The sequence below is a fragment of the Dendrobium catenatum genome, unplaced genomic scaffold (genome assembly GCF_001605985.2).
Source record: "Dendrobium catenatum unplaced genomic scaffold, ASM160598v2 fragScaff_scaffold_72, whole genome shotgun sequence".
In the NCBI taxonomy this organism is placed as follows: Eukaryota; Viridiplantae; Streptophyta; class Magnoliopsida; order Asparagales; family Orchidaceae; genus Dendrobium; species Dendrobium catenatum.
The window spans coordinates 1608488-1634782 of record NW_021318534.1 but is presented as its reverse complement, the minus strand read 5'-3'; the positions used below and the strand labels follow the sequence as shown (position 1 = coordinate 1634782).

The 26295-nt window shown below is 35.9% G+C and overlaps 1 protein-coding gene across 1 annotated transcript in view; it reads right to left on the bottom strand.

Annotated features, from left to right (window-relative positions):
- LOC110093074 (protein MON2 homolog) overlaps nucleotides 1-21949 on the bottom strand; it is a 51056-nt gene extending 29107 nt beyond the window's left edge. The window contains exons 1-5 of the mRNA XM_020817840.2: nucleotides 21866-21949; nucleotides 11576-11649; nucleotides 11338-11481; nucleotides 11009-11126; nucleotides 10854-10909 (exon numbers count right to left, since the gene is read on the bottom strand). Coding sequence (XP_020673499.2) covers nucleotides 10854-10909; nucleotides 11009-11126; nucleotides 11338-11481; nucleotides 11576-11649; nucleotides 21866-21946 — 473 coding nt within the window. The 5' untranslated portion in view covers nucleotides 21947-21949. The remainder of the gene's footprint in view (nucleotides 1-10853; nucleotides 10910-11008; nucleotides 11127-11337; nucleotides 11482-11575; nucleotides 11650-21865) is intronic.
- Nucleotides 21950-26295: the final 4346 nt, after the last annotated feature.

Sequence of the window (26295 nt, the reverse complement as noted above, 5' to 3'; positions counted from 1 at the left end):
GTGTGACATACCACACAAGCCTCACACACTTAGATGCACAGTCCCTTAGGCATACTAGGATTAGGATTTTCCTTTGTGTGCGCATGTGATTGATGATTTGGTGTGAATGCCCTTTTGGATTGTCTGTGTTGTGGGCACTTGCCCTTGAGTGGTTAGAATAGAAATATATATATGCTTTTTGTGCAGGTGGTCTTGTCCAAGAAAGGGGGTAAATAAACAAATCATGATTATCATAATGTTGTTTGCTTGCATGCGCTGCTTAACCCCACCCCCCCCACACACACACACACACACACACACAAGAGGCATGGCCAATAGGGTAGAAGCATGAGCTTAGCACTTTAAGTGCTAGGCCAATTTTGGAATGTTATGTGATTATCATAAAAACTGTTTTCTAACTCTGTTTTACATATTTAAGTCTTTTTTCTTTTTTTATCATATATTTGATTAGATTTAGGATTTAAAACTTGTGGGGTTTGGACTAAAAGGAAATGTGGATCGAGGAAGGATGTACCTTTTTGGAGGCAAAGCCCAAAGATCCCTTTGAAAAGCTTGAAGACCCCCACAAGTGGAGTCTATAAATTTAACTGGGTAGTATAATGGCAGGCAACTCAACTGTCAAACCAGTTTGTAATAATTGGAACACTTTGTACTTCTATTTTGAATGATTTATATACATGTATTGTTTGTTTACTAAGTGCGCATTAGAAAAGCATGCCTCTTTCCTAGGTTTATTCTATTATTTTGTTTGGGAGTGGCCTGAACTTGTGATACGATAGGCTCCTAGGATAAAGCAAATTTTCTACCCCTTAAATTGTAAACAACTAAAAATCAATTTCTAGGCTTCATGTTTTCTAACAAGAAAACTTGTATGGCTCTCTTTAAGGAGCCAAGTTTTCAAAAATTAAAATAAACATGCATAGCCCCTAAATGTGTCTCATGTAGAAAAGCCCTCACTTAAGGACTAGATAACAAAAAGTCTGCATTTGTGAGTCTGCATTCTGCATGCCCTACATAAATAGGCATCTTGGCCTCAAAGCCAAGCTATAAGCCTTACTTCTTAAACAAAAATAGCTTTCTCACTCTACATTTGCATTAAGACCGGACGACATGGTTTTAAAAGCGATTAGAATGATTTAGCTGGTAGTCCTTTCCATGCAGAATAGTAAACCCAGAGGTCAGGCCGATTATGCTTCATGTGAGGTGTAATTTGTAAGTCCCTTTACATTTCGTTAGACTTAGGTTCGAGGCACTACCTATCGGTAGTTCTCACCTTAGTTTTAGGGTCTAAGGCAATAGTTAATTTCAAATCACTATATAAGCTCTCACCTTTCGGGCAATTCCTTTAGGGCTTTCCCCTATGAGACGTCTGTACCCCAAAAATAAATAAATCTCATTTGACCAAATATCGTAGGGGAGAATCTCTGTTAAATTATAAATTTTATCGTTGAGTCCATAAGGAAATGATATTTTTACCCTTCGGGATAATATATCATCATTCTTATGTCATGCTCAATCATAAAGTATGCAATCCGTTTGAGGAAACAAAAATTATCCAACATATACTTTTTCATTACTTGTCTTAAAATAAGAATCGCTTGCATATTAAATATTCCTAGCATAAAATAATTAGGTTCTCCAAAATTGATGTATTTATTTTATGCCTATGTTCCATTACTCTCTCCTATAGTATCATTGCATCACTTATAATTTTGATACCTCAAAACCTATCACAATCTTGAAGATCTCATTCGTTCTTAAATATTGGTAAAAAAACACTTTGCTAATCATTTGGCACCTTTTTAGTTTTAAAATTACATTGAAAATATTTATTAATCAAATTATTACAATATTCACATAACTCTTCAAATCTTAATAAGTATCATTTTTGGATCTAAAAATTAGCTTGTGCATCTTCTTCAAAACTAACTCTACTTATTTGTTCAATATATAAATATACTATTTTATTGTTCAATAATTTCTTTTTTAAAACTATCATTTCACAATTTCTTAAAAGCAACATTTTCATTTATTATTGACATCCTCATCTTTAACCAAAATTATTTATATTCACTTCTAATGCATCTAAATTGATCAAAATCTCTATTCCTCTTATCTTTGATCTTAGCTATTTATATTCTTCTTTTCTCTTTCCTTACTACTAACTACCAAATCTATCATATCAATAAACTCTTTACAGGACTTTTAGATTACTTAAACTTCAACTTCACCGAAAAAAGAAAGATTAAGAGCAAATTCTCTAAAATACGATGGCATTTACCCCACCTATGTCAAACATTGATAGCACCTTAACCCAAACAATGGTGTGGGCCGTGTGGCATAGAATTGTTTGTTTCTTCATGATGCATGCTTTTGTTTCTTTTCATGGTGTGCCATAACTCGATAATTTTCATTCCCATTGTAAAAGACAAGAATATAGTTCTAGGAGAATGATATGTTATCCCTCAAGCAGACCCAATGACGCAATTGCATCTTCACCATTGTAGTCCTTCATCTTACCAACAGTTTGCAACTCATCAAGCCTAGTGTACATGTGGTTCATCTTCCCCTTGCCTTATATTTATAATTTTAGGCAATCTTTGGAGGCTTTTGGGCACTGAGGATGTTGATTCTTGAACTCCTTAAAAGTTCAGATTTTGCAAGGTTTTAGCATGGAAAACCACCGAGTTGCCACATCCTTGAGGGTTGTCAAGAGAATGTGGCACTTAATGGCTTCTAAGATGGCGAAAGGTGTCATCATACTTTGAAATTAGGAGGATGGGATTCATTTAGTATTTCAATTACATTGATTAGTATTGAACAAGACAAAACTAATCTTCAAATGAATTCCATATGAGCAAAGGATTCTCGCTCCCTGTTTCTTAATAAATATATCAGTGAGCTGAGAACCCTAAAGAGTTAAAGATTTTTCATTAGTTCGGTGACTGGCTCCATTTTAGACAAGAGCCTGCAATGTTTTGCATCAACAGAAGATGAAAAATCTGGCAATTGTTGGAGTTTTTATTAAACAGCCATAACTAACTAGTGCTATTGTTTAAAGGCTGAAGATGTAGACAATTTGTTGCATCCAATGGTGCCCTTCCTTCCTCCCGAATGTTCATTGCCTGCTTCTTCCTCACAGCCATAAGCTTTGTTAAGATCCATAAACAAGAATATTAATCTATATAGATCAACCCAAGGGATTAATCAGAGTAAGACTAGTTTTGTTTCCTCGCATAGAAGTCCCGGAATGTGATTTGCTCCCCTTACCTGTCTCACCCTATTTATAGAGTACAACCGTATCAAATTAGGATCTATTGATGGGAACATCAGAGCATGGAAAGTTTATCAAAGAAGTGGTCACCGATTTACGCCCACGATCGCGCTGATCTATTTTTGAGTCGGCATATGTATTTGTTTTATTTATTTGCTTTATGTATTTGTTTTAGTGTATTTCCCTTTTAACCCCTTACTTAAGGGTTTGTCATGTGTAAGTCCTAAGGGCCAAATCGTCTTTTATTTTCCCGTTTATTGTATGAGGCTATATATAGCCCCTCATGTTTCTTTTGAGATTAATGAATGAACTATAATCAAATTTCTGCATATTGAGTTGTTGTGAGAGCTTGAGAGGTTTTGGAGAGAAATCCCTTGAAGAGTGAAGTGAATCACCTACCAACCTTAGAAGAGTCCGGGTTCGTGGCTAGTTTCTTCGTATTTCTTTTTCTCTTTCTCCCACCCTTCCCTTCCATCCCACGGTCCACCTAAACCCCAATCTGCCGCCCCTCCAAACCTCCCACCGCCGGTTACATCCCTAAACCCACCACTGGCCTAGACCTCTCCCCCACCCCACCTAGCTGCCGGCCATCCACAATGGTTCCCCTTGATTGGGTGACCCACTTGACCCCTCCACCTCCACCAAACCCTAACCTAGTCGCCGGTTATACCCTCTCCCCCTTGCCTCAAATTTCCTAAATTCCACATTATTACTTTCCTTTCTTGCTTAGCCTCTCTTGGGAAAGTTTTCAATTTCAATCATTTAATTCAAATTTGAAATTTGAAACATTTCCTAAAATAGAATCCTATTTTAGGAAAGTTTCTAAAATCAAATCCAAATTGAATTTGAATTAGATTGGAATTAAATCCAATTCCTTTAAGTGGTGAATCTCATTTTAAGTCATAATACACTTGCTTAATTCCCCCAACCACCTCCCTATGCCGTCGGCCCCCTTATGGTCCCCTATTGAATTACTTTCCAAACTTCAAGCCCCCCTCTTTGGGAAGAATTCAAAGTTTCTCCCTCTCTCCTACCCCCGCCCCCATCCTTTCTCCAAATCCCCAATAAATCCTTTCCAAATTAAAGGATTAAATAGGAGGACATAATTTATTAATTCCCTCCATCCTTCCTCCTCAAAATATGAACCAAACTCTTCCACAAGCCTCTTCCTTTGGTCGGCCACCTCCCTCCCTCTTCTCCACTTGAATCCTTGAAAGAAACTTCTTCTCTCAAGAGGAATCCTTAAGGGAAGCAAATGACGTCGTCCCCAACACTTCAACCCTACAGAATTGATGTATGGCCGATCCCGATCTTGACTCCGGCTTCGTCTACAACGAGCAAGGATTCATATACATCCTCCAGTCGATTTTCTTCGACGTCAACCCGGAAATAGACAATTCCGCCGAGTACTTGGATCGTATCATCTTCACCTTGTTCGAAGAAATCGACGAACAGCTTGCCAACGTTCAGTGGCAAATCACCTTCATCCCACGACGAGGGTGAACTTTTCCTCCTAATCAATTTCTCTCATAATCTATTTCTCTTGTAGGGTGTGATTCAAGCACAAGGAGTCATGCCAAGCTATCTGCCAATGCTTAGAAAACGTAGGGCTTGAATTTTAATTTTCTATGCTTTCTAATCTCATTGTTAACCTATGGATGCTATTGGAAATCTACTTAATTTGCATAGGTTGAAATTCTAATTTCTTTAATGATCTTAGCTTTTAGCATGTGATTTAGCCTAAGTTAATCCACCTCTCTTTTGTTTTCTATTATCGTTTAGTGGCTAACGTTTGTAATTCTTAATTGCTCTTATTCAAAACGTGCAAGTTCTTATCGCATTCATTTAAATCATACCTAGTCCTGCATCATATATAAAATAAAGTATCGGCATCCCCCAACTCCCAGAAATGAGTTTTGCCCTTCAGCTGGCCCCACAAGGTTTTTGACGGAACCCATCATGTTGGTTACAGGATAGCAGAATGATGTACATGAGAGCCATGACAATGTTGAGGAAGTAAAACCATGCAGCGAAACAAACAAGAAATGGAAAATTGCAACGGCAATAAATAAAATCAGGATTTAAGGTAGAAAAACCCAAAACCGAGGAAAAAACCACAGAGCTGCACCACATCAAGAAATTCACTATGAAAACTATCCAGCCTGCCTCACAGCATCGTAGTCGCAGCACCAAGTTTGGACCGCCACGACACTCAACTCTCTATCTCCAGTTTGTGTGATAGCGCCAAAAAACCGAGGTATGAAGCACCATAGCACTCCGCTCTTCGTCTACCTCCAACCAGACAACACAGCACTGCAATAATAGGGTGCATATCGCCACATTGCTGCACTATTCTACAAAAAAAATTCAGGTGTAAAGAACCCGAACCCAAGCAAAGGGAGGACCCCTAGTAACCCCTCGGCAAGCTCGACTGATAGAATTGAGGTCCAAGGCAGCAATACAATCCGATTGATTGACACAATTAGATTCCACACAAAACTAACATTCTCCCAGTTGGAAATTGATTGCAATCAATCCTTCTCAAAATCTAAAGCACCAATCATAGTACCTGTGGTGTGACTCACCCCTGCTCTCATTCTTCATGAAAACCAACTGAAGCTACACATAATTTCAGTTTATCAACTATCATCATCTTCGTCAGCATATCTGCAGGATTATAGGTTATATGAATCTTCTCCAAAGATAATTGACCATCTTCCAAAAGCGAGCTGATGAAATGATACTAAAGCTGAACATGCTCTGTCCTGGCATGGCATTGAATGTAGCATTCTTAGCTAGATGAATAACACTCATGATATCACTATGCAACTTCACATTCCTTTGCCCTTTACCAAGTTCTACCAAGAAACTTTGCAACCATAACATTTCTTTGCTAGCCTCGGTGATAGGAATATACTCAATTTATGTGATTGAGAGCGCAACAATTTTCTGCAATTTTTTCCAAAATGAAGATATAATCAGTTATGCTTCTTTTACCATCAAAATCTTCAGCAAGATCAGAATCAACATACCCCTATAGATCAATCTCTATATCTCCAAAACAAAGAGCTTTATCAACTGATCCTCTCAAGTACCTGAGAATCCACTTAACCGCCTCCCAATAAAGTTTGTTTAGGTTACTCATAAATCTACTGACTACTCTCACCACATATGTTATATCTAGTCTCATACAAATCATAGCATGCATCAAACTTCCAATTACTGAAGCATACGAAGTCCACTCCATCTGTTCTTGATCTGCTTCGGATTTAGGCAATTATTCATTAGCTAAAAATGACTATCCAAAGAAGAGCAAACTGGTTTTGCGTCACTTATGTTAAATCTCTGCAGTACCTTTTCAACATACTAGCTTGAGACAACTTTAGTATACTTGCACTTTTATCCCTGTTAATTCTCATACCAAGAATTTTCTTTCTTGGATTCAAATCTTTCATTTCAAACTCCTTTGATAACAGCTCTTTCAGCTCTCTTATTTTCTCCATACTAGATCGTATATTTAGCATATCATCTACATATAAGAGCAATAATATATAACAGTTATCAAAATATTTAAAAAAATAATAATGATTTGCCTAGTACTTCGTGTTACCCATTGCTTGATATAAACCTATCAAATTTTCTATGCCACTATCTTGGTGTATGCTCCAGACCATATAGGTTTTTTTGGAAACTAAACACCAGATCTTCTTTATTAGTGGCAATATATTCCTAAGGTTTTTTTGGAAACTACACAGGTTACCATGAAGAAATGATGTTTTTACATTCTTTTGCTCTACATGTAAATCCTCCACTGCTGCTATGCTCAGCACAACTCTGATTGTAGTCATCTTCACTATTATAACAAAAATTACAGTGTAGTCTACTCCTTCCCTTTGCTTAAAACCTTTAATTATAAGTCTGTCCTTGTAGCGCTTGCTACTATCATATTCTTCTTTTAACCAGAAAACCCACTTATTTTACAATACTTTCTTGCAGCTCGGTAGCTCTGTTAACTCCCAAGTCTGATTCAACTTAAGTGAAAGCATCTCATTATTCATGGCTTGCTCCCACTTCTTTGAATCATCAACTTGAATGATCTCATCATAGCACTCTGGTTTACCACTATCTATCAGCAATAGAGAGTATAAGAAAGAATAATATCTTTATACTAGTTTTGAGGTTCGGCTAGATTTCCTAACGTCAGTAGCAGGTGTCTAAGAAACTCTCTTTGCCTCATTAGCTTGAGCACACCTTCTGTCTATGTCTTCTTGATCATCATCATCCTCTATCTCAACATATTTAGAAGAATTTTTATGAGTCTTACTTTTATCCTTTTACATTTCATTTTCATTGAATGTAACATCTCTACTCCTAATGAATTTCTTATTCTAATAATCCCATAATTTAAAACCAAATTCATTTGAGTCTTATCCCATGAATGTACACTTGATAAATTTTGGATCAAGCTTATTCCTAAATCCTACATCAATATGAATATAAGATGAACAACTAAAAACTTTGAGGTGAGATAAACTTAAAAACTTGTCACTCCAAGCTTCCTCAAGTAACCCTTATTCAAAGGAACTTATGGTCAATGATTGATCAAATAAAAAGTAATATTCACTGCCTCTACCCAGATCTATTTAGATAGACCATGCAGCTTCATGCTCCTGGCATGCTCAGTGATAGTTCTACTCATGCACTCTACGATACCATTCTGATGTGATGTTTTTGGAACAGTGAACTCATGTCTGATCCCATTCAAAATAGAATAATCCTTGACGTTTTTTATCAAAATACTCACCACCATTATCTAATATGAGACATTTCAACTTTAAATATGCCCAATTCTCAATCATGATCTTCCACACCTTGAAAACATAAAATGCATCTGATTTGTGTTTGAGAATTACACTCATATATTTCTGTTGTGATCATCACTAAAAGTGACAAAATAGAATGAACCTCCTATAGAAGAAACTCGTGCAGGAACTCATACATCAGTATGCACTAACTCCAACATTTTTAACTTCACTTGAAAAACTCACCATTTGTTGCGCTTTTTATATACACAGTTTTTACAAAAATCTAAATTTATATATTTTAAATCAGGAAGCTTTCCTCTTGTAAGAAGAGAATGCATACATTTTTTACTCATACGGCTAAGTCTACGATGCTAAAGACCTCCATCAACATATGAATCAGCAACTCCAATAGAATCTAATTTTTTGTTGATAACATACAAGATACCTTCAATACTATCACGAGCTATAACCATAGTCCCTTTTATCACCTTCCACAAATCTCCTGTGAATGATTTCACATGACCTAAGTTTGCAAGCTGACTCACAGAAACTAAATTCATTTTCAGACAAGGAACATGTCTAACATCTCTAAGTTGACCCATCTAGCATTATGATATCAACATCTCCTCGTCTTATAATATTGCAGGGCTTGTTATCTCTCAAATGAACTTTCTCCATATCACCTTCTGCGTAATTCTTGAAGTCTCCTTGTTAGGATTTACATGAAATAAAGCAAATGAATCTATATCAAGATTCAGAATTATCCAAAGATAAAATCAAAGAAAATATAATAAAAACACTTGCGCATATACATTTGCAGAGTGACTTTTTATCTTGACATCCACCACTAGCCTTCTTCGGAATAGTATAGTCCTTCAAGTGAACCTTCTTTCCACAATTCCAACACACAACTTTCACTCTACCTGAAGTAGAATTTCCTCTCTTGGATTCTCCACTTAGATTTCTATCTAAACCCCTTCCACTAGCTTCAACAGAGTAGAATTTGAATATTCACCGTTTGCCTTCCTACGAACCTCTTCATTCAACAATAACCCCCACAATGTCCTCAAAGTTTAACTTTGAACTTCCTGAAAAATTACTCATAGCAGTAACCAGTCCAACCCATCTATCTGGTAATGACAATAATAGTAGAAACGCTCTCACTTTATCATCAAACTTGATGTCAACTAAACACAACTGACTCATCACAGTATTTAGATTATTCAAATGTTCAGCCATTGAAGTGTTATCTAACATCTTCATATTGAATATTTTCTTCATCAAGAACATTTTGTTTGAGGTTGACAGCTTCTCACACATCTTAGTTAGTGTGGCAATCAGATCGACTTTAGTCTTCTCATTTACAATGTTTAAAGCAACATATGAGGCAAGTGAAAGTCAAATCAAACCTAGGGCTATCCAGTCAAGAACTTCCCACTACTCCATAGTCATTGAATCTAGCTTCATGGTGATTCCATTCAACAGTAAATACAACTTTTTCTACTATAGCAAATCTTTAATTTGCATCTTTCAAAATGCAAAGTTAATCAATCTTGTATCTTACTTTGTCAGTCATTACTCTCACTCAAAATGAAGAATGTGTCTCTGATACTAGTTGTTGGGGAAGTAAAACCACATAGCAAAATAAACAAGAAATAGAAAATTTTAGCATAAAGAAAGAACATCGGGATTTACCGTGGATGAAACCGGAAAAAACCCACAAAGCCACACCACAACAAGAAATTCACTATGAAAATTGGAAGAAATTTGTACAAATCTCTCTCCTTGTCTTTCTTCACTTTAGCATTACTCTCTCACATGAACAAACAAAGAGAAAACCCACTTAATCCACCACCAAATGACGCAACCCTTCATGAAAAAATGAAAATGAAAACTACCAAGCCCTCTTCGCAAAGCCAAGTTTGGAGCGTCGCAGCATTCAACACTCTGTATGACAGCGTCATAGCGCTCGAGTATATAGCACCGCAGTGTTGTACAGTTGTACAAAAAAAATTTCATGTGCAAAGCACCTGAATCCAAACAAAGGGAGGACCCCGGCAAGCTTGACAATGGAATTGAGGATCAAGGCAGCAGTACAACCCGATTGATCGATACAATCAGATTCCACACAAAACTAACAGACAATGTGCAAACTAAGAGCCATGGCGCTGTTAAAGTTGTGTGAATGCATATTGCATGGCATGAGCAATTTTTGCAAGGGCGTAAAGAATGAATTAGTGGGTCCTCTTCAATCACAATAGCAACTAAAAATAACATTTGATGATTGTAGGATAGATTGAAATCATAGATATTTCTATAAAAGGCCAAAATATGATGTGAAATACTAAATAGTATAATTCAACAAATGAATGCAACTATCTGAAATTTTCACCTTAATTTGTCTTGGGGCAACATAAATCTTGAATGTGAAAATAGTTCTAATAGGTTCTATTTTGAACTTGTTATCTTCAAGTTGTTAAAATCTAGCTTTTGGCATTGGTTTCATGCAAAACTTAAGAATTCTAAAGTTTAGAAGCTTCGCATATATTAGACTTATCAGTATCAAAGCATCAGTTAAACTTTAGCATCTCAGTAGCTTTTAACCTGATGAAAAATAAAATATAAAGATAAAGCATATCATTTCAACAATGCTTAACTGAAATAAAAGCAAAAATATATAAATAAATAACTTATTAAAGATAATGCTCTGATAAGACAACTTTCAGAATGATTAACACAGAATTAATTCAAAGAATGGCAGTAAGAATCATTACTCAAGGATATCCAAAGCAAATATTCGTTGCAGTGAATGCACCCGCAACCAGATTGCCTGGCAAAAAAAAACCAGCACACTCGTCAAGTTTAATATGTTTACGTATTCTATAATAATGTTTAGAGAAAAGAACATTAGCTTTCATTCAGCACATACAGATCCACCTGCAGCAAGAGCAGTCAAATCCTCTAGCAGAAGAAGCCCAAGTTTCCCTGTTTTGCTCAGGGATTCTCTCATGCATGGTTGAACAGCAATATTTCTAGTCTCCAAAGACCTGCCACAATTCAAGTAAGCTAGATCACAGATTGGACAAAATGGAACGAAGATCATCTTTTGAAAGAAAGTCACATAAAATAACTTGTTATCGCTACATACACTAATGCAGGTAGTTCCATAGGTACGGAAGTTAAATCCATATGCAAATAACAATTTATTTAGCTTGAACATAGTAAGAACAAGATGTATGCAGGGAATCATATACTGACTGGTTGATACTACGAGTAACATCGTTCGTGACAGAATTAACTCGAGAAACCTGACTGCCATATTTTCCAGCAGGAAGTGATTCAGCATGAACAACATTATTGAATATCAAAGCAACTGCCTGTCGGAAGGTAGCTGCAGCAGTACTGAACCATAAACATGTAAAATATAAGTTAAACAAGAAAAAATAAATCCTTCTCTATATTTCATGAGCAAAAAAATAATTTTTATGGAACTTACTTGCGGACACTGTCAGAAGAACGACTATTTTCAAGAAGACGAAGACAAATACCAAGAGCTTGAGCCATATTGTCCTAGATAAAGAAAATAAAATTATTTATAATATGTTGTTTGCATCTATAGTAGCATAACAGAAGGTACTGTTATTGTTAATTTCAACTTAAACAAAAGCTGTGATATAGAAAACAGTTTGAAATAATTAGTGACTGATTTCATTAGCTTCGCTGTCAAGCAAAGATGAAAATGCTTGCCCCCAAGTTTTACTACTTGCTGAAGTAAGCTCATAAGGCAGTTCTTTGACTCTACCGATTCACTTAGCTACTGCAAACATGGTGAGTACTCCAATTGAAGGTGTTTGTTGCTCAAGTTTATAAATAAAATCAAGGTCAATTTGTCCATTAAAGGAGAAATGGGATTTCTTTGTCAGCAACAACAACAACAACAACAACATCAAGCCTTTATCCCACTACGTGGGGTCGGCTACATGAATCCTTTTTCTCCATTGTGTCCTATTAAAAGCCAAATTCTCGTTTAAATCTAATAAAGGAGTCCTCCTATCATTATATGCTATATGTAAATTAATGGATGATTTTTTTCATTGGTTTTATGCTATATGTATTTGGGTTTTGTATTTTTTTTTATAAATTTTGTCATTTTTTGGTATTTATCTTTGTCCCAGTCGGAGGACGTAATAATTCTTCGTAGAAAAGGGGCATCTTTTCAGGTCTCTAACATTATTTGTAGGGATAAGACTGACGATTCTACCAGTCTGGATTTATTTCTTGATTCTCCCAAGTTTATTTATAACAATGTATACACACGAGTACTACATGCAAGCGTCAATAATAAAGTTTGATTGAGTCCCCATTTTAACTAGGATCACATTTGACTATTTTAATATAATGTTTTAATTGTGGCGTCAAGATAGCTTTAATGCACAAATTCATCTGAACTGAGTCTCCAGTTGCCCTATAAATTTGCAGTAGCTTTTCATTGGAGCATAGATTTATCAAAGTTGACTTACCTCTATTTTTTGGTGCTATCAATTTAGTATATTACCTTCTTCTCTAATTTAGACTTCTTTTATTTTTTATTCTTCCTTTTACCCTCCACTATTGCCCTCCCAAAATAAATATGTAACTACCTATTTGCCAACTGAAAAAATTCTTTGAATATGTTTATCAAACTGAAGTTTCTGATTTAGAAAAATTTGAATGTAACCACTAGCTATATGGATATAACAAATAAAATTTTTAAAAGCAAGTATTGCCTTTATGATTCTAGTCATTGCTTCTTAGATGTGATTATTCAAACTCTGAATGTGATCAAGAACTGTATGTAACTAGTTATAAGGTATTTAGAAGAGCAAACTGACTTAATAAATCGGGTTAATATTTCTTTGGATGATGTTACTAAAATTATAAATCTGGTTACACAAAATTAGATTGTAGCGATTCTCTGGCTCTAATTATGAATTTTAGAAGTGGGTATTAACATAAATCAAAATTTTAATGTAAATAATGAAATAATAAAACTAACTAGTCCAAATTTGAACATCGCTGATTCAATGGATCTAGTTAATAAAAATGTTTAGAAGAGAGTACTGGCTTTATGAATATGATTATAATTTTTGCTTTTGATGTGATGATTCAAATGATAGATCTGATTAGAGTAAATGACTAAAACAGTTCCTATATTTTTTAGGAGGGTTTATTTTAGTTGTAGACTTTTGTAGGATTTAATTTAGTCCTACTATCAACTTTAACAACTCTGTGCACGAAAATTAGTGGAGAGAAGCTTCAATAAGGGCAATTTGGATTCTCTCATGGAAAGCTTTCCTCCAGGCAATTTGCATCCAAAGAAATGGCAAAGTTGATGGTAGGAACTAGGGGGTGTCAAAAACAGGTTGCGGGATGGGTTCGGGTTGAACCAGATATTAACCCACTGCTATTTGGCACGACACGAATCTGACCCGCTTTTACAAATGGGTGAGAATTTCCAACCCGGGCCCGAGCCACCGGGTTACTGGGTTGACCCGACCCGAGCCGATTAGCCTTAGGGTGCAGGGTCCGGTGTGGTGTCCTCACGCTCACGCTTGCACGGGCAAAGTGAAAGTCTTGTGCAGAAGTCTGATAAGGGGTCCCGAGTCTTGTGCGGTCAAATGCTGGCAATGTTGGCCGCATAAGAGAGTTGGTTGTGACCTGTGGGGTCAAGCGCGGGCGTGTCTCACGCCTGTACGGGGCGAACACGGGTGTGACTCATGAGCGTGCAGGATGCAGTTGGGGGGCAGGACCCGGGTTAGTTCCGAGTCCAAATCAGGTTTCTGAGTTGACCTGAACCTGACCAAGAATTCAAAACGGGTTGAAAATTGGGACTTGAAATAGCATCTATAATTGCCTCTGGCTTACCAACTCGTTCTTGATAAGGGGTGGACGCGTCCTTTCGGGCAAATGCTGGCAATGTTGGCCGCATAAGAGAGTTGGTTGTGACCTGTGGGGTCAAGCGCGGGCGTGTCTCACGCCTGTACGGGGCGAACACGGGTGTGACTCATGAGCGTGCAGGATGCAGTTGGGGGGCAGGACCCGGGTTAGTTCCGAGTCCAAATCAGGTTTCTGAGTTGACCTGAACCTGACCAAGAATTCAAAACGGGTTGAAAATTGGGACTTGAAATAGCATCTATAATTGCCTCTGGCTTACCAACTCGTTCTTAAACTAGGTTGACCCTAACCCGAAAAATTCAGATCGGATTAAAGTCGAGTTTTCGTGCTGTGTCAATTTTTGACACCCCTAGTAGAAACAAATTTATTTAGATTTGTGAGTTAAGTGACTAAATTGCATATCTAGATAAAAATGATATTAAAATAGACACACTTAAAAATCTAAGAATCATTTAAATTATTTACTCGAACTGGTTATTCTAAATTTAAATGTGTTCACTAGCTATATGAATCAATTATTAGGATAAGGCAAAAGGATTTAAGGACATTGGATAGATTAATGATTTCGAATTTAAACAATTTTGAAGTTTTGTTTGAACTTCGAAATAAACAAACTTTGACGATAGACTAAAGAAAAAAACACTTGTTACAATAGGTAGTAGACAAAATTTCCCTTAAAAAAATTAATTGAATCTTTGTTCTTGTTAAATAATTCCAAAATTACAAGGAATTGGCATAAGATCGATGATTTTTCTTGTCCATCTCCAACATATCTATTCAATCTCATTTTCCTAGTTTTTCAGGACCAATTTGGTATAGTTGCTACATTTAAAATGCAGGAAATAACAAAATATGTTAGTACTCACAGCAATTGTGGCCTTACTAAAAGTGCAAGACAGGCATCCAATGCTGAAAATTAATCATGCAAGGTTATTTAATTGGTAACAAGAAAAATCAAATATGTCTCATCATGCAAGTTTATGTTATACTTATGCATCTAGAAAGCAAAGCTACTGACAAGAAGAAAAAAAAAACTAACATGGCAACATTTGAATAACTGAAACAAATCAACTGCATGATAATTGCAGCTTCTTCAAAAAGAATATCAGATGATAGATTGAGACTTCATTAAAGAAAAAATTCAAAATGGAGATCTCCTTATCTTACATATTCTCTCCTCCGATCAGACTATTGACATCCTCACCAAAGTATTTAATACCTTCTATCCAAAAAATTGATTGATAAGCCTAGCTAGCTACCTCCTCTTCCTAAATGATAAGACAACAGATGATTGCTAGAACATTTAATGGGTAGTAGCTAACGCTTTCTCAATAAGGCAAAACAACCCCCGGATTATTGAGGTGGAGACTACAAGCATCCCGATATGGAAAGTCGGGTCTGGCAATGAATGTATAACAGCTAGAAATTTCCCAAGAAGGCATGGCAACCCATGAATTGTTGAGATGGAGAAGGGGTGTAAGTGAGCCGAGCTAGCTCGCGATCTGACTCTAACTCGATTCATTAACAAACTCACGGGTCATGCTTATCGAGCCTCTAGTTCAAGCTCGAGCCAGTAGTCGAGCTCTTATATTATACTAGCTCGGCTCGAGCTCAACTTGGCTCGGCTCGTAAGCTTGTCGAGCCGCTCAATTAAATTAAAATATATTTAAAAATTAGTTTTAAATAAACATTATATAATATGATAATTACTAATATAACCATCTATTTCTTTATACTTGCATGACCCACCATCCCACCGCTAAACTGCGTGCCCAAGAAATGTTTTCCGAAGAATCATAGCAGACCTTATATGTGCCTTGTTTATAACAAATCACTTATCTGCATTAAATTTTAAAGAATTAATGCAAAGTAAATATTCATAAGGTAGCTATATGTGGATTAGAATGAACTTTCTTTCAGTATAAAATGCAATTATACTCTTTAGTCATCAGAAATATAAGGATCCAACCCAAGAGGACATAAAAGGTTGGAAGTACAGCTCATTTAGATTTTTACAATAGTTTTACAAAGAAACTCCAAATTTACGCTAATTGTATCATTTTAATCTATTAGTACTTATGTCATTTTGGAAATATAACAAAAAATTCATATCCTTAAATGATTTTTTTTTTTAATTCATATCCTTAAATGATAGTGTGCAAATAGCCTCATCATTACAGCACTATAAGAAATCCAAATGGCCTTATGATGTGAAACATAATTGCATGGATGAGTTGCTTAAAGGAAATTTGCACGCTTAATATTCCAAAGGGAACGAAAAATACGGAGCTCCGGCGTAGTCACTTTGGTGTTGGGGAAGAAGGGAACAGCAGTTGGAGTCTTTCGGATGAAAGATACGGTGTTGGGAAGCCTGCAGAAATAAGCGGACAGCAGTTTTTAACCTTGGAAACTCCTCAGGACAGCAAGGGTTGGGCCTAAACAGTTGGACAGCAGGTTGTGAGAGAGCAGCCCACAGTTTGGAGATTTTAGGCGGCCGGAATCCAAATTTTCCTTGGCTGGAATTCTGAGACAGCAGGGAAAAACTGGACCTTTTGACAAATGGATGTTCCGTGGAGGAAGGGAAGAGATAAGGGAAGCGGGCGGCGAGTCCAAGGCAGGAAGGAGGGATTAATTGATGCTTAAGTGGAGAGTGGAGAGAGAGAATTTGAAATTGATTTCAAATTCAAATGGGAATTGGGCTTAAGAGGGAAATCCAAGGTGGAGCCCAATCATGGGTCCGGCGGCATTAAGAGAAGGAGGAGGATTTTGTGGAGGGATTTAAGAGCTTCCAAAATAACTCATGGGAATTAGGAAAGCTATCATGAAATCCAATTTAATTTGAATTTCAAATAGACTGAATTTATTATCTTTCCTAATTAAGATTTACAAATAAGGAAAGTTTTTTAAATTTGAATTTCAAATTTCATATTGAGGTAATTACTTTCCTTTTCTCTTGGAGTTAATTTAGGAATGGAGTTATGATAAGTGAAATCATCATAATGGAATGGGGGCAAGAGGGAGGTGATTAAGGAGTCTTAATTGGGAGCATTTAATGACAAAGGAGAGAGAGGGGGGTTAGCGCTTTAAGGCAGATGCGGAGCCGTGCCGGGTGTACGGGAGCATGCGAGAAGGGCGAAAACATACTGCCAGGCAGAAATAAGAGAAAAAAATTGGACCACAATCTATGGGAGCTAGTGAAGCTACAAAACCTCAAGTATTTACTCCTCAAGAACTCACAAGAAGAGAATCTTTGGAATCTCGCGAACTCAAAAGACATGATCATTCCTCCCAAACAAACCACTAGAGATCTTCTTGGGAATCTCGGAACTCATAGAAGAGATCCACTCTTCCTCCTCAAGAACTCACTAAGAGATCTCGGAATCTCGGAACTCACAAGAGAATCCTTCTCCTCTCATGAACTCACTAAGAATCACACAAGTTAAATAAACTTTTCCTTCAATAATTCATCATCTCCATTACATAAGAAAGGGCCTCTATATATAGCCTAAAACATAAAACAAACAAATATGCCCATATAGCTATACTAGGACGACCCTCTTAGTGAGGGTAAAAACGAAAATTTATAATAAAATTTAAATTACAAATAAAATAAGATAACGTGGGACGATGACAGCCATTGATCTTCAGCTCCTCGATAGACATGGACGGTTGGATGTCCGCAACACCTTAGGGTGATATTATAGCTTTCTTTGACTTAATTCAATGACACATTGACTTATATTGAGTATTTACAATCGTCTTCTGTGGGACAATACCAGGACTTGATGCATTGCTGTTTGAAAATTGAGCAATTTGAGGCACGCCTCAACGCCATTCCAACAAAAAAGCCTCGAGCATTTTTGTTGAGGCAATCGCCTCAGTTTAGCTGAGGCACACTCGCCTCTATGAAGCATCCTCACTCTACTTATAATATTTTTAATTAAAACTTACCTAATCTAAATTTAAGGCCCGAACAATCAGCATTCATGCAATCTGGAGCACAGTAACTTCTCTCGACTGCCTCGACCTCCGAGCCTGCTATCTAGCTGCAGCCATCACCAACCTCTTATAGGTGTTATGAGGCAAAGGGAGAGATCAACATTATGATAAGATTACTCAAATGAAGACCCTCTAAAATGATGACAATTATATATGACTTCTAAGTTATTGTTCATAACTATTTATTTCAGCATTCTTTAAAAAATCAAATATGCCTTAACAGAGAATTGAGAAAGAAAGAAGAATTTGGAGTTTTAACTTGATGTTATTATAATATTTTTATGCAATTCCTATATTTTATATTGTTTTCACTCTTGTTGATGATGATTTTAATTCTATTTTACGCAATTTAATCAGTTGTCACTTTATGTCTTGTTGCAATTATTTTTGTTTCAGATGTATGTTAAATTGTTACTTCATAGTTCAATAGAAAGTTAAATATGTCATCATTTAGCATATTAATTGATTATTATATCAAAAAAATTACTTTCAAACATTTATTTTCACCTTTACACACTTTTTTTTTATTTTTGAGGCTTATGCCTAGGCTCGACTTGCGAACAAAAAAAGCTTTACACCCAATTGTATAATTTTAAACCTTGACTTGATGATATACAATAGAGATTATGATGAGGACATACGTTAGCAACTTCGACACATGTACCATTATGAGACGCGGAGATCGACGGCTACGTCTAGTTATTTTTCTTTCATGGTGCCGCTTTTTTTACTCTTTTCCTCTTTGTTTTTCTCTGCTCTTTTTCCTCTCTGGTTCTCAGAAATCCGCATGTACCGGGAGCATTTCTAGATTTCATGTGTTTTTCTTTGATCAGGCCTGATATATATGTTCTTTCTTATGTAGTATCTTGTATTTTGATTTTTTTTGTTTCCGCTTTTTGCCTCATGGTATTTCCATCGCTCATTGTAGCTCTCACAAGTGGGCATTTTAATTTTGTTTTCTTGTCATTTGACCTATATATATGGCCCTTTCTTATGTAATAGTAGTTTTGATGAAATGAAAATTTACTTGTGTACTTTTGTGAGTGCATCCCTCTCAATATCTTCTTAGTGTAGTTTGGGCGAGAGCTAGTATCTCTTTTGTCAGTCTAGACTCCTCCAATTTCTTTGTGATCAATTTAGTGTGAGAATTCAAGGAGAATCCGTCCGGATCGCAATCTTCCTTGAACTTCCATCCCCTCACCCATTCCAACCAGCACTCGTCCGGCCTCTCTCGCCGCTCCGCTCAGTGCTAGCCGACCTCCAGGCCATCTGCCCTCCCGCCGGCCAACCACCTTCCACACCGTGGCGACCCTTTTTCCTCCCTCCTTTAGCGCCGCCGGCTTCCCTCTTCCTGATTTCAAATTTGAAATTCAAAGTTTTTATGGGCCATTAAATTGTTTCCTAAAGTAGCTCCTTAATTCCTATCGTCTATCAATTTAATCTTATGATTATTTCAATTTTAAATTTCTTGAAATTAACTGCTTAACTAGACTTTTGCCCTCTCTAAATGGAAGTTTTCTCTCCTAACAAAAAACTTGAAAATTTATTCAGTTTTCTGTCTAAAAAACTGAAATTTAATATGTGGTGGTTCCCCACTATTCCAAAATCACCCCCTCTCTCCCTCCTATTGGGCCGCCCCCTTAATGGCCTCCTCTCTCTCTCTTCTCCTAATCACCTTAATAGCTCCTCAAATTCAGCCCCAAATTCCCCTTCTCTTTAACCCCCCTCCCTCCTTGATTTAATTTGAATTTCAAATTAAATTCTACCATTTAAACCTCTCCAAAATTCTGAAAATTAATTCAGAATTCCTCCTGCACTCTACTCTCATTTGACCTCCCACCATAACCGAATTCCCCTAGCTCAAACCTGTGACCACTCTCTCCCTAGCTCACGGCCCTCCTCTCCACCTCTCCTTCTTGTCTTCCCCCACTTAATCCCACCTCCGCATGGTCGGACCCTGTAATTGAATGGAAGCTTTTGGATTCGTATCTATGGACTGAGCAGTAGATTCAAGTCGACTCCTTCCAATCATCCTGTTCTTGATGTGGGCTTGTGATTTTCGACGGCTACGATTTGTAAGATTTTTACTATCGGTCCTGTATTATTCCATTTACACCATTAGTTTGTATGTTATTCGTACGTAGCTATACAGATTCATATTTAGGTTCCGTTGGATCATCATTTGTGTATCGCACTGTCTATCCTTCCATTCTCATCTCCGGCCACTCTATTCCTATAGTGTAATTTGTGGAGTATCTTTAGGGTGTCTCCTTTCTTCCTCGGAGTGACCTCGGTTCTAATGTGGAGACTCTTCTTCCGCTAAAGCCTAGACTAGTTGAGCGTATGGGCTCCAAAGGTGAAAGTTCTCATTATTAAATCATGGATTCTTGTGTATCGTCGTAGTTTTACAATTGCTCTTTGTGTTTTCTTGAATTGTTTGGGAATCGGCTTTGCTCTTCTTTGCCTAAGCAAGTTAAAAACCAAGAATTCTAAGGATCAATCATTGCTATAAGTAATAAATTTATTGTGGAAACACTTTGTTAAGTCGCTATCTTTAATTTCCTAAGTAACTCCGACATTGTTTCACATCAGATTAAAGAATGAATATTAGACAAACAGTTTACTATTTTAGTTGCTACTTCATCTACGATTTCACAAAATCCGGCTTAATATTATTGTGCCTTCTATTTTGTATTGAATGCTGTTGTGCTTGGTTCATTACAAGATGGCTCACAGTAGATTTCAACAAGTGCTTTAATTTATATTATTTCAGTTTGACAGTCCTTATGAATAACCTCAGGTTTTACTTCCTGTCTCGTTCTACTTTACTGGCATTCTAAAACATTATGCTGTTGTAATCTTTGACTTTTATGCTAAAACTGTTTAGAGATTATTTCTGGACTGTAGTGCCTTAAAAGGTTGATGCTCATTATTGTAGTAAGAACTTTTCAATGTATCATTTTATTTTCTTGCTTCAATTATATTCTTATATATTTTCTTGATCTTAATTTTTAGTGGTGCTAAGGAGAAAATATTTTAAAGATTGTAAAATATGAAATATCATAGAGATGAATACCTGAAGAGTTGAACAGGAATATTGACCACACCTTCTAAGTGTTCAGGAGTAATGCAGCATCCAGAAAAAAAGATAGGTCAACATTTCAGAATAGCAATTCCAGATGATGTAGAATAAGCTATTTTTGTCTTTAAATGAAGAGAAGAATAAGATGGGAAGAACGGGAACATTGGTATACTATCTTAATAGGATAAATATTAGTATCATATATTTCACTGAACACAAGTAATCAAGCCTGAACAGCTTCGCCTATAAACAACAGCACTCTTTAACATGCAAACTACCACAAACAGCATTTCTATACAAAAATTAATCTTAAAGCTATGGCAATACCAGGGAAAAACTTTAATTAATCCCCAAGGCTCCGCCCACTTAGAGAAGTAATCTTAAAACATTAAATGATGGGCTGTTATCAGAAATGAATCTTAAAACATGCTAATCAATAATAATAAGTAGAATTTCATAAATAGACCTACATATGATGAGAAAAACAAATCAGATAATGTTGCGCTGAATCAATACACAACTGCATGTAATCCAGTACAATCATAACAGCATTTTCAAGCATTTTATTCCCTGATTATACATGAAAAGAAAAGTAATAATATAGCCGTTATTTGTACTCGTGTAAGATCATTTATTAGTAGGTATAGAAAATCCACCAACTATTCTCTCAAACACAACCAAGTTTGCAAGAAGAAAAATCTCAATCAAATCAACCATCTCATAAATACATCAAGATGGGCATTAAACAATATGGCCAAGAATTTTGCATACCTCATTATCAGGATGTAAATGTGATTGAAATATTAATAAGATAGTCTGAAGAGTTTTAAGTTGAACACCATCATCTGCCATCTCTGAATGCTGTGTAAACAAGAAGATGAATAGGAATTTAGAAAAAGAAAGGTTAAAATCTTGGTTAAACCACCTTACAAAAATGATAGACAAAGCATCCTCATGAATTTAGCTGCTATTGAGTAAGTTATGATGGACCAGCAAGATGAAGTAAACATAAATTATGATAGAACACCTTAAAAAAAGGATAGATCAATGATTTTTCTTAGTCAAGGCACATGCATTTGATGAATCCATAAGCTTGGAAGCGGTCAACATATCTAGTTCCCATAAGATGGTAAGTGAAGACAATTTTCAAACTGTCAATGATGATGTTAAGCATGAATAAAAATCAAAATTCTAGGCAAAATACATTATATTGTACATGCACATCTTCTATGACTGTCTGGCCTTGGCCCACACACTTGCAGAGTAGCCTATCAATATTCATAAGAATACAGATGAACATTGTACTGTACAAAGCAACGCAGCATAGCAACAGAATATATTACCAAACAAAGCCTGGCAGTCAAGCTTTGTTGTTAAACGATGGGTGATTTAGTAATTCATCAAACAGTAGGCTTAGAGGAAACAAGCATATACGGAAAAGCCCAGAATGCCAGCATGGCATGACAATCAGAGTACGTGATAGCTCATATCTCCTCAAAGGCTCAAACTCACCCACCTTTGATGTTAAGTTCTTAATCTATGCCATATGCTTTACTAACAAGTATCAAACATCAAAACCTAACAAATTTCAAGCTTTACTGAAAATGCTGCTATATTTGACACAATATCTGGCACTGCACAATGGCAAACAAAACTAACACTTTAGCTTACATGTCCATCTTAAAAACAATGGAAAACAGAGATGTGCAAGAAGATAAATTTGATCCTCTAGGCAAAAAAGTCATGTTCGAACCAGAAATCCCAGAAAAAAATAAACTCATGGACAACAAATCATACAAGGCTCTAAGGATGAAAATACTGATGCATTTTATCTAATTTATTTAAATATGGCTCATGCTGATTCAAAGACATGTAAAAGTTACCTCATGTATTGGATTCACCCTTATCAAGTACCTTGAATGACAAAGTGGGTATATTCAAAGGGATAGACCATAGAGGCCTTTGATAGAGGAACCAAAGCTTAAAACAAGTACAGGATCATAACACTTGCTCTACTTTGGTCGTGTTGTCATCATCTTTAATTGTTTATATAATAGATCCAAGATACTTAAATCTATCACACATATGTATCACTTCCCCTTGTAAAAATATTAAACAATAATTGTTAACATCACAACCACTAAAATTACATATTATATACTCAATATTTATTCTAAAAATTTTAAATCCTTTATCTTTTAAAGATTCATACATTGTTCTTAATTCTAATTATTTTAGTGAATGTCTCTCTAATTAAAACTATCTACTAAAAACAACACCATGGCACCTCACATTAAATAAATTTTGTAAGCATCTTTATAATCAATACAAAAATGTATGTACCACATGTGTTAACTTATTTATAGTAGTAATCTGAATTATTTATTATTGTAATATCTTGTCATTATCGAGGATCGCATTTACTATATTTCACTTAATTGTTCTACTCTTGCTTATTTATTGGTATACATATGCTTATATTAAAAAAGCAATTCAAAAAAATGTAGTCATTTACAAATCTCTCCCTTCAAGCATAGTATCAGAGCTTGTTATCTACATGCTGCATTGCAATTTTTTGATCAACTTTTTTATCTCCCTAATCGACGCAACATATTGGCATCCTCCTAGCCAATCATAGACCCCACATTCTTTGTTGGTGCAATATGATCGTGCCACCACTAGTTGCACGCAATAGATCCCAACGTCTCAAACCTCAAGCCACCAAACCTCCAATCAAGGTGCCTCAACTAAGAAATAACAAGAACGATGTCACTACTTCTTCTCGCTACTACTCATCAAGGACCAAATCCTTTGCAATATGGTCTACTCTTCCCCTTGTGTAATCTCTTCTATATTTATTGACACTCGCATTTCCTTTACTAATAGCAAAGGCCTACTATCAATAACCCGCATCTGAAGTTCATAGTGTTAATGTTAATCTAACATTGATCGTGCCCTCTACCCTAACGGTTGATCACTCATAGAAACCGACCTCGACCTCAGTCACCATCCTTTCAAAAATCCAAATTTTGATCTCTTGTGCACCCTAATGACAACTGTGCCATTGACTTTGCCTCATTATGTCAATACTTTTTATCAATACTCGCCATCGAGGCTCTCTAGTAGTACACTCCAATACACTCTATTGATAAATTCGTGTGGAGATCTTATAAGTTCATTCCCTAAAACAAATCTATAGCTAACTCTTTGCAGACGATTCATTTTATTTTATCTCTGACCAAGCAATCGCACTCCTCTTACAACCAAGGGTTTAAATATTAAATCGAACCAACAAGCCTGATGGTGAACTAATTCACCGATCGATGCAATCCCAAATAAAAACCATTTTACACAATAACCGAGAAATTAAGAAAGAACTAAAAATCAAATCGCCAAACCAGTGAACCCTTCGTAATTTGAATCAGCCACTATGCTCATTTCATAATTAAATTTTGTGTTTGATATCATCTTTCTTTTCTTTATCAAACAATTGAAAATTAATATTTAAAATCATAATAATTTAAATAATCTAAAGCCTAAATTTGCTAAATATATCAAGCTTTGGCCGTTCCCTTGATCCCTCTTCTCAAAAATGCATCTCCTGTGAGTCCTCTCCTCAATGGTGTTAAGCAGCTAGCAACTCAAGGAACCCCATCAACCTTTCCCTAAAATTCTCATGTTATCGCCAAACCATAGTGGTAGAATTATCCTCATGCAAATGACTCTGAATTTTAGGGTACACAACCAATATTAAAACTTAATCATTTTTTTAGAGCATCCAAAAAGAACTCAAAAGTAAGGTTGGGATTTAAATTTGATGAAGAAGAGCTATCTTATATCATCTTCTTTAGCTATAGACTATTGGGAATTAGTCAAACCTAATTCGAATCACCAAAAACTCAGAACACCAATATGGGATACTTGTCAGAGGCTTTGGCCCCCTCAAACCCCACCCCCTTGTGGCGTGCGATCCCTTGGGAAGGAACTCCAACGACAACCTTACCGCAAAAGTCGATCATCAACTAAGTTTGTAAAATGCATTTCTTCATAGATCATTAATTAGGCTCCAAACCCTACATGGGCTTGAAAATTGAAGGCTTCTAATATTCATAGTAATATACATTTTATTTATTCAATCAACTCATATCAATCCTACAACAATTTTTTTACCAAACAGGCACATATCTTGCAATGCTATATATGGCAATCTTAACATGACTTTACCAAATAGTCATCAGCTGTACTCAATGGTATAATAAAACACAACACTATACAACAAAAAAAGGCAATAATGCCATATGGAGCCTTACTCCTTGCCCCATGCATGCCCTCTCTCATAGGATTTAATGATCAATGATAACATACTTTGTAGAATAACTTGGTCATCTCTATAAGGGCATAAATCATTATTTTTTTGTAAAGCACAAAAAACAAAATATTTTCAAAAAAAAAAAATTACAATTAGTTCTAGATAAGGAGAATCAAACTTATGCCTTCCAATGCAAGAGAAATAAATATGTTACACCAATTTCAGAAGAAAAAAAATTCATCTGTGATTTATGGAGCTGTGTGTTATTGTATGTTCACAATAGCCCAATCATATCTATATAATATATTTTAGATTTTTAAAATAGCTACATATGTATCTTGTTCTAATCATATAACCATTTTTATGTGTGTATACTTCATATCATCATCATTGTTGCATTCATTCAGGCTCAAGGTGCATTCATATCCTATTTTAAAAGATTTTTTACATCATCACATAAATATTTTTTTAAATTTATAGCAGCATTTCATGCCTGTGCATGCGTAGTTTATATGCATGCACAAACTTGATAAATGAAGACAAAAATCATAAAGATGAAATCGATGTCCCTAAATAAGCTACTCTAAAACATAAAAAGTAATTAAAAACAAGCTGTCATGCAAATTAAAGCTCATGAACCCGGTGACTACAACCCCTCATGTAACAGTGAAAATTATGAGTTGACCTTTAAAGTTCACAAACTTGATAAATGAAGACAAAAATCATAAAGATGAAATCGATGTCCCTAAATAAGCTACTCTAAAACATAAAAAGTAATTAAAAACAAGCTGTCAAGCAAATTAAAGCTCATGAACCCGGTGACTACAACCCCTCATGTAACAGTGAAAATTATGAGTTGACCTTTAAAGTTCATCTAGTCCAAAAATTTCTT